General features: G+C 56.8%; 1 protein-coding gene across 1 annotated transcript; it reads right to left on the bottom strand.

Annotated features, from left to right (window-relative positions):
- Nucleotides 1–274: 274 nt before the first annotated feature.
- LOC137484335 (opsin-5-like) lies at nucleotides 275–7682 on the bottom strand. The gene is made up of 5 exons (XM_068208100.1): nucleotides 7113–7682; nucleotides 5626–5788; nucleotides 5009–5136; nucleotides 3268–3596; nucleotides 275–1290 (listed from the first exon to the last, which is right to left on the bottom strand). Exons 1-5 carry the CDS (start codon nucleotides 7291–7293, stop codon nucleotides 745–747), a joined length of 1347 nt encoding a protein of 448 aa, XP_068064201.1. The 5' UTR covers nucleotides 7294–7682; the 3' UTR covers nucleotides 275–744.
- Between the last annotated feature and the right edge of the window lie 1213 nt (nucleotides 7683–8895).

The raw sequence follows: 8895 nt of genomic DNA, 5'->3' as shown, positions 1-8895 counted from the left end.
CCTCTCTGCGTGGCTGGCCCGTGGCACCCAGCCTGGCCACGCTCTGGCCCCGGGCACGCTCTGCACCATCCCCATCTGCATTCCCATTATCCTGGAGCGCAGCCACCAACACGGAGCCGGACCGAGTGGGACGCTGGTTTTGCATGAGTGAATTTACTTCAGAAATGACAACTGCAACGATGAACGTCAGTGCAGACACCGCGTGATCCCTTCGTGTACCAGAGGGCCGGGGATGGGATACAGGGAGCTTTCCCGGACCTGTAGGGATGTGCTTCCTTACCCCAGGTGAGGTAGCTGTGTGGACAGCTCCACTCCCCAGCAGGACAGAAGAGGACAGTGGGGGCTGTAGGAGCTAGCACTGGAGGTAGATTCCCCTCGGGCCTCCTGGCCCCCAGCCCGCCCTGCCAGGCACAATTTTTAAGACAAACAAGTTCCTACTTGACCATCAGAGCACCAGATTAGAAAAACAAAGGCCAAGGGTCCAGAGAGGAAACTGCGGGAGAGACTGTACCCTGGGCTGCACCCTGGGCACATCTCAGGCACTGGGTCTGTTTTGTTCTTGTTTTTGTGAGTGCAAACACCAGGCTCAGAGCTGCAAGAGCCAAACCAGAGGGGTCAGTCTCACATCTTCATGTCACTTCAGGTGTGGAACATCTGGGACCCACTGGGCCCAGGGGTGAGAGAATGCTGCATTTGGGTTTGTGTTCCAGGGCTCCGCTAGGACAGAGCCGGGCAGGGCTGGGCTCAGAGCAGGTCCTTGGCGATGGCCGAGGGCAGGGCCTCCCCCGCCACGCTGGCAGTGCCCAGGCCTGGCCACCTCCACGTGAGCAGCACCATGACCTGCACCGTCCTCCTCAGCCCTGGCTGCCCCGCGGCTCCGCTGGCCAGCACGGCCTGGGTGCCACGCTGGGCTGAGCTGCCGGGCAGCCAGGGGGGTGTGAAGCACCTGGGGCAGTCACTGAAACCCCCAAAACCGTCGCTGCAGCTTCTGCCAGCGCCGGGGCGGCCCCTGCGGCGCGGCGCCGGGAAGGGCCGGAGCGCAGCGCCCCGGCAGCCGCAGCACAGGAGGGTGCACAGGGGCACCCCGTCCTTGGACAGGAACCTGTGGAAGCTGGGCTTGAGGAGCAGGTACACCAGCGGGTTGTAGAGCGTCGAGGACTTGGCAAAGACGGCCGAGAGCACGAAGGCCAGCGCTGGCACCTGGCTGGCGTCCCCGAGCAGTGCCCACAGCGCAACCACGGCGTAGGGAGTCCAGGCAGCCAGGAACCCCAGGCACACGGCGACGCTCAGCTGCAGAAGGAGCAGAGGCAGATGGCAGCACTGTGAGCCTCCTGCAGCATCCGGGGAACGCTGACACCCCCCAGACTCAGCCACATGCAGCAGGACCCTGAGCAGCCCTCACATCCCCAGGGAAAGGTACTCAGCCTTCTGGACCTGTACTGGAATGTCAGAGAGCAGGGCAGCAGCTCAGCACAGCCCATGCATAGACCTGCTCCCTCTCACACCCTGTCCCACCTGGGAAACTCGGGAACGGCCTCAGCCTGCTGTGGCAGATGGGCACAAGGACCCGCTGACCTGGCTGGGAACAGCTCAGCAGCAGGCCCCAACAGCTTTTGGCAGCACTGCAAATCCCTCCAGCAACCTGTGTGGCTTGGGAGGCCTGGAAATTGGCTGTGCTCAGTCTCCCTCCCCTGAATGGATGTGGATGTTTCCTTTGAAGCCAGGCTTGCAAGTTGTTTTCTCTCATGCTGTGTTTTAAAAAGGTTATTCAGGGTTTTTTACATATTCTTGGTAAATTATAGTATTAGCTTGTAGTCTGGGGAACAATGACTCATGCAAGCTCCTTTATGATCTTTTCCAATGTAACTTAAAATGAAAACTCCTCCACCTGATGACTTTAAATGAGGAGCAATGTGTTGTTGCCCACACTGACACGGACACCTGGAGAATTCATCAGGAGCAGCAGACACTGGGCAGGAGGGGCCCTGCCGTTCGCCTGCCCATGGGCAGTGGGCTAGGCAGGGCACCCCGTGGCCCCACAGCCACCCGATCCTGTTCCTTGAGGAGCAGCCCCCAATTCCCAGTACCTTGAGGAGCAGCCCCATTCCCTGTTCCTCAAGGAGCAGCCCCGTTCCCATACCCTGAGCAGCAGCCCCGTTCCCCGTTCCTGGAGCAGCAGCCCCGTTCCCCGTTCTTGCAGCAGCAGCCCCGTTCCCGTACCCTGAGCAGCAGCCCCATTCTTGGAGCAGCAGCCCCGTTCCCCGTTCCTGGAGCAGCAGCCCTGTTCCCCGTTCCTGGAGCAGCAGCCCCGTTCCCCGTTCCTGGAGCAGCAGCCCCGTTCCCTGTTCCTGCAGCAGCAGCCCTGTTCCCGTACCCTGAGCAGCAGCCCCATTCTTGGAGCAGCAGCCTCATTCCCCGTTCCTGGAGCAGCAGCCCTGTTCCCGTACCCTGAGCAGCAGCCCCGTTCCCCATTCCTGCAGCAGCAGCCCCGTTCCCCGTACCCTGAGCAGCAGCCCCGTTCCCGTACCCTGAGCAGCAGCCCCGTTCCCCGTTCCTGGAGCAGCAGCCCCGTTCCCCGTTCCTGGAGCAGCAGCCCCGTTCCCCGTTCCTGGAGCAGCAGCCCCGTTCCCGTACCCTGAGCAGCAGCCCCGTTCCCCGTTCCTGGAGCAGCAGCCCCGTTCCTGTACCCTGAGCAGCAGCCCCGTTCCCGTACCCTGAGCAGCAGCCCCATTCTTGGAGCAGCAGCCCCGTTCCCGTACCCTGAGCAGCAGCCCCATTCTTGGAGCAGCAGCCCCGTTCCCGTACCCTGAGCAGCAGCCCCGTTCCCCGTTCCTGGAGCAGCAGCCCCGTTCCCCGTTCCTGGAGCAGCAGCCCCGTTCCCGTACCCTGAGCAGCAGCCCCGTTCCCCGTTCCTGGAGCAGCAGCCCCGTTCCCGTACCCTGAGCAGCAGCCCCGTTCCCCGTTCCTGGAGCAGCAGCCCCGTTCCCGTACCCTGAGCAGCAGCCCCGTTCCCGTACCCTGAGCAGCAGCCCCGTTCCCCGTTCCTGGAGCAGCAGCCCCGTTCCCGTACCCTGAGCAGCAGCCCCGTTCCCGTACCCTGAGCAGCAGCCCCATTCTTGGAGCAGCAGCCCCGTTCCCGTACCCTGAGCAGCAGCCCCATTCTTGGAGCAGCAGCCCCGTTCCCCGTTCCTGGAGCAGCAGCCCCGTTCCCGTACCCTGAGCAGCAGCCCCGTTCCCGTACCCTGAGCAGCAGCCCCGTTCCCGTACCCTGAGCAGCAGGCCGTGTGCGCCACGGGCCCCGCGCCGGGGGGACGTGTGCTGCCTCACAGCTCTCCGCGACACCCACACCGTCCACAGGATCAGCGCGTAGGACACCAGGATGAGCAGGCAGGGCAGCAGGTAGCAGAAGATGAGGAGGGCGAGGATGTAGAGCATGGCCTGCCTGCTGGAGGCCTCCCAGGCGATGCAGCAGGCCGTCCCGTAGGGCTCGGGGCCGTAGCTGCCCCACCGGGCCAGGGGCGCGCAGGCGAAGGCCAGGGCGTAGGCCCACACGGCCAGCAGCAGCCCGGCGGCGTGGCTCCGCGAGAACCTGCTCCCTGCGGCGTGGGGACCGCGCTCAGGAGGGCTCCCGTGGCACCCAGAGCCCCGGGGCGCACGCCGGGCTCCAGACAGGGCCAGCGCCTCGGGCCTGCCGAGCACCGCCGGCAGCTCCCGTGCTCACCGCACCGGTGCCGGGCACGGCCAGGGCTCCTCGGGCCACCCCAGACCCCGTCACTCGAGGGACCTTTCCCTCCCTGCACAGTGAAGCTCTGGGGGAGACGTTTTGTTTTCATTTTTGTCCCAACCCCCATCGAATCTCAAATTCTCTGATCTTCTAAGACTCACTGTTAAGTGCTATATCTTCAGACATACATACAAATAACATTTTGCTTTGAAACTAAGCAACTAAAAGCACATTTCCTCACAGAAGATGGGCTGGGCTGTAGATAAGCCCCAAGTGCCAGGCTGCCAAGCACTGGCTGATCAAGAGCAGAGGCTGGGCAGGGAAAAGCCACTGTCACCTGGGCTGCCTTTCCACAGCCAACTTACATCTTTATCTTTCCTCCCACCTTTTTAGCCACCTCCCGAGCTGTTGTGCTGGCACATAACCAAGTCACTCTGCTCCACCATTGCCCTTGAGGCACTGAGAGCTGCTGGGGACACACGGGTGGCTGGCAGCAGCCACTGGCTCAGAGCACATGGGCATTAGTCAGGGGACAGGGGGACAGGAGGGACCCTGGGGTGCTGGTCTGCAAACCAAAGTGATACATATGATTTCCCATTTTGTTTCTGTTTTTGGTCTTTAATGGAAAGTGTATTCTGAAGATAAGTGCTAGAGGAAGGATTAGCAGCTGAGCTGAGGAAATTAGGAACTCCAAATTGGAGCAGGAGCTGTGTAAGGAACATCCATGGGCTCCCTCACTTCCTCAGATGCTCTCCGCAGTGAGCAATCATTCACCTTAGCTCTGTGGAGGACATACCAGTGAAAACAGGGCTCCAGACATGAGCTGTAGCACTGCAAACCCGGCCCTCCTGTATTAATTATTTCAGTGAATTAAACATATTTAGCCTATGGCTCTCCCACCAGGGACCAGGGAAAGCAGCTCTTGTTGCTCTGCCAGAGCTTGTGGCTTCCCAGCTGCAGTCTGCTCTCGCCGAAGCTCAAGAGTGTGTATGGACATTCAAAACCCTGCAATCTGCTGTGATACAGCCACACAGATGTGACACCTGGGGACATGGTTTAGTGCTGGACTTGGAATGCTCTGGTAACAGCTGGACTCAATGATCTTATAGATATTTTCCAGCCTAAACTTGTTTCTGTGATTCTGGGACGAAATATTGACTGGGAATAGGTTGCCCTGGGGCAAAGCTTTCCCTGAAGAGGTGGATCTGGCTCATTGAAAGAAAAAGGGCTCTGTTAACAGAGAGGGGTGTGAGTGAGGATCAGATAACGAATCCCAACACCTACCATATGCCGGGTAACAGACCTTCAGGCAGCAGACCGTGCTGAGCACCGTCAGGCTGGCCAGGCTGCACAGCCCGAACAGGACCCCGCAGAAGGCGTAGAGGGTGCACACGGCCTGGTCGAAGAGCCACCTGCAAGGAGAGCCTGCAGGTGAGCCCGTCCCTCCCCCCTGACAGCCCTGCACACGAGGCTTCTCCTGTGTGGGAGATTCCCAGCGGCTGGTCCCATTCCTGCAGCAGAGCTGGGCACACGTGGGCAGGTTCCCATGTGCCAGCACCTGCCCAGTAAATATGGGCATGACCTTGCCCCTGATTTGTTCCCTGAGCACCCCAAAGGTGGACATGGGTGGAGCTGGGGATGCAGGAGCTGCCCTGACCCACAGCAGCTCCCACCACTGCACTGCCAGCTTGGACACCCACCACCAGGCCCCTTTGGCAGCGGATCTGTGTGAGAACTGGAGGGACAGGGAGCAACAAAGCGCGTGCTGTGGGATGGCTGTCTGGGAGCCTGCATGTGCCCCTGTGCCACCCAAGTCCCTCTGCACCTGCCAGGGATCTCCTGGCTCCCAGACAGTTTGCATCTGGGCCACTGGCCAGTGCAGAGCCACTCCCATGAGGTACCTGTGTGCAAAGAAGGAGGAGGTGGCCAAGGGGAAGAGCGTCACCGTCATGCTCAGGTCACTGATGGCCAGGTTGACGATGAAGAACTCGGCAGGTTTCAGCAGGGACCTCTTCTGATGGGCCACCAGCAGCAGCAGTGAGTTCCCAGACAGGGACATGATGCCTGTGGAGGAGGCAGAGAATGGTGCTGTGTGTGACAGAGCCAGGAAAGGAGTCAGGAGCACCCTGAGATGTTTGGAAGGGAACACTGCAGAAGCCTACAGAGGGTGGAGAGGGCTCCAGGCTTCCCTCTCTGTGATGAGCTGAGCAGGGGAGCCCACGGGACCCACAGAGCTCTGTGAGCACATCTGGAGCTCCTTTCCATTGGATGGGATCCCTTCTCCTTCCTGAGATCCTGCAGAGGCGTTTGGTAGGAGGGCAGAGATGGGATGAGGCTGCAGCGGGCTCCGGGTGCAGGATCTGGCCAAAGTCACTTGCTGCAGCTGGAAGGAGCAAGGGGCACTTCCTCCCAGCTAGATAAATAACGGGAGCTCTCTGTGACTGCTCCTCTGATGTGAGGCCAGGGAGCTGGGCCCCTTGGCCTCCATAATTTCTTCCTGGCAATGTCACTCCTGTGAGTCTGCACTGTCCCATATCATGGTAACAAAATAAACAAGAAGAAAGGCACTATGAAGATCAAGGAAAATCCAGACTAAACAAAAGAAGGCTCTTTGTTTGCTATTAGTGTATTTAAATCAACAGTGGTGATTTAAGTTTAATAATAAGGGCTTTCTCTTTTTCATTACATAATTGTGATTTCATGGAAAAGAGGTTTCAGTGTCCTCAGAAGGGGAATCTTTGCTGCTTTTGGGGCAGGTTGGGCAGGATAAGAGTTCCTCCCTAATGGATTAGGCTGCAAATTAAATCTCATGGTAAGAACCGGCTTCCAAAGCCACTGAATGGCCAACACTAAGTTCCCCTCAGGGAACAGGACTCCCACGTGGGATCTGGGCAAATCCAGAGCTCTGGAGGCTTTGGAGTCACTGGGGAGCAGAGTATTGAGATGTTTATCCTTCTTCCCAGCCTTACAAGGCGTTTTTCCCACAGAGCAAGTCTCACATCTGTGCTAAGTACACTTTATTAGCTTTTCCAACTCCTGCTGAAATCAAGGGCCAGCTTGAGCTCCAAATCCCCTTCAATGGACCTGAGGCTGGTGGTACCAACAGAGCCCTTGCCTGTCTCACCTCAGGTGGCTGTGGTAGGAGTTACAGGATGTCCCTCAAAGTTATTCAACTTTTCAAATATTTAAAACCATAACAGGCACTTGAAATTCACCTGAGAGGGGAATTCAGTCACCAGACCATACTTCTGGGTAACATGGGAAGGGTCAGTTTAATTAATCTGCTAATGGCTGGACACTTCTGGAAGCACCAGTGACTGAAAAGGCCTGACTGTCTCTGGCAGGAGCTGGGCAGGGACAGGGGGGTCAACAGGCCATCTTTCCTTACCAAAGATCAAATAGAGAGTGCCAAAAATCAGGTCTTCTCTCTCCGATAGGGTGGAGGTGAACACTGAGGTGTTGGACGCATTCCCCATCTGTAAAGCAAGATACACATGGAAGTGAGAGTGACTCCTGGCTGATGAGGAGTGCCCAGCTCCTTCAGTTCCCCAGAGGACACGGTGACACATTCCTGGCAGCAGGATCCTCTGGCCAACGCTACCTGCAGCACTGAGCAGCCTGGGATGGGATCAGGCTGGTAATCCCACCTAATTGTCATTCCTTCAGCCACAGATTTCACTGATGAGCATCAGCCTTTGCATCATGATTCTCTGAGCAAGTCCTGGCCTTGTGTGACTGCAGCAGGCGCGGCGTGTTTGGACACAGGCATTGGCTGCTCGGAGCTGGCAGCCCCCAGGAGTGATGGGTGGCAGCAGGACACAGTGCCAGTGGTGGAAGGGGGCTCTGCGCTCATCTCCTCCCACCCTGGGTGCTCAGTGCTTCACAGCCCAGTGGGAATGATCTTCTTTACTCCCCGGTGCTTTTCAGAGTGTCTGTGTACAGACGGGTGATTTATATCTCCCTGTACAGACCAAGTGACTCTGGACATGAGAACGATGTTCTTCGTTAACCTAATTGGAAACAACCTTCATTTAGAGCTGAGCAAATCACTCCTGAATTTCTCATAATGCACAGTTCTCCCCTAGGCCATAGCTGATCTTCCTCAAGAGCCTTTGGAAGCAGCCAAACTGAACACAGCACATGCACATCACCTCTCCAGGAGGCTTTAGCAAAGCATCTGTGTATTCAGGACACAGAGCCAGGGAAAAAGGAGGGACTGTGGTCACACAGCTGCACTGGTGATGAGACAGGGCAAGGCCCAGCATAAACAGTCTGGAAGGAATTGTTCCTGCTCCTCAGCACACATGCAGTAAAGGAGAGAACTGGCAAAGCTTGTAGCATTTGATTTCCTTCAGATCCCTGGCAGGTCTCCATCCTGCAATACATCAGGGGAGCTGCAAGTGTCCTGTGAGATCAGGCTGGAAAAAAGGACCAATAATCACAGGAGAGGAATTTCTATTTCTGACATATTACTTACGATAAATCCTATTTTTATGATTGTGCTTGAGCTGCGTGTAAAGCATACATCTCTCATTCTAATACAGAACTGTTGAAAATGCATCTCTTGCTCTGATCAATGTGCTGATGTCACTGACACACAGATGATAGATCAGTTTTATAGAAATATGGAGAGCTATCCCTTTTGTGTCCAAAGGTAAATCATAAATTGGATCCTCCCATCAAGGCGCTCCCTCAGGTGAGCATGTGATGGGGGATGCCTGCACAGGCACATCCTTTAGTGGAGAGTCACAAACTGCAGAAGTATCAGTGCAGGTACCAAACACATCCACAATGGTTTCTGACAGAAACAGCTACAGGAGTTTTCTTCTAACTCAGAAACATTCCAAACACATGACTGTGCTCAGTCAAGAATAAATCTGTGACTCCTCTGGGAGGGATTCAGCCCAGACTGTCCTCGGGGGTACAGCCAGCACAGAGCAGCCCTCTAACATCAAACTGCTCAGCCACGTATTCTCTGGACACACAGAGCTGCTGAATTTGATTTAAGCTCCATTGTCCAGACACTGTTCTGAGAAGAGACAGACAGTGAAAGCTCCTTTCCCCTCAATTTAATCAGACTTCAAAATGAGATGAAGTTTTCCAAGCAGCTGCTGCCACAGGTACATTACAAGGAAACCCTTATATTCTGCATCCCAGCCCTTATTCCTGTG

The sequence above is a fragment of the Anomalospiza imberbis genome, chromosome 17, assembly GCF_031753505.1.
Source record: "Anomalospiza imberbis isolate Cuckoo-Finch-1a 21T00152 chromosome 17, ASM3175350v1, whole genome shotgun sequence".
Lineage (NCBI taxonomy): Eukaryota > Metazoa > Chordata > Aves > Passeriformes > Viduidae > Anomalospiza > Anomalospiza imberbis.
Note: the sequence above shows the minus strand (reverse complement) of the source record. Positions and strands in the feature narration are given on the sequence as shown.

Bases quoted from the DNA above. Each gene is read 5' to 3' on its own strand.
- LOC137484335 (XM_068208100.1), bottom strand. From the start codon at position 7,293: ATGTGTCACCGTGTCCTCTGGGGAACTGAAGGAGCTGGGCACTCCTCA. The intron at 5,789-7,112 runs GTAAGGAAAGAT...CCTCCTCCACAG, and splicing joins CACTCTCTATTTGATCTTTG to GCATCATGTCCCTGTCTGGG. The intron at 3,597-5,008 runs GTAGGTGTTGGG...CCCACGCCGCAG, and splicing joins GGTCTGTTACCCGGCATATG to GGAGCAGGTTCTCGCGGAGC.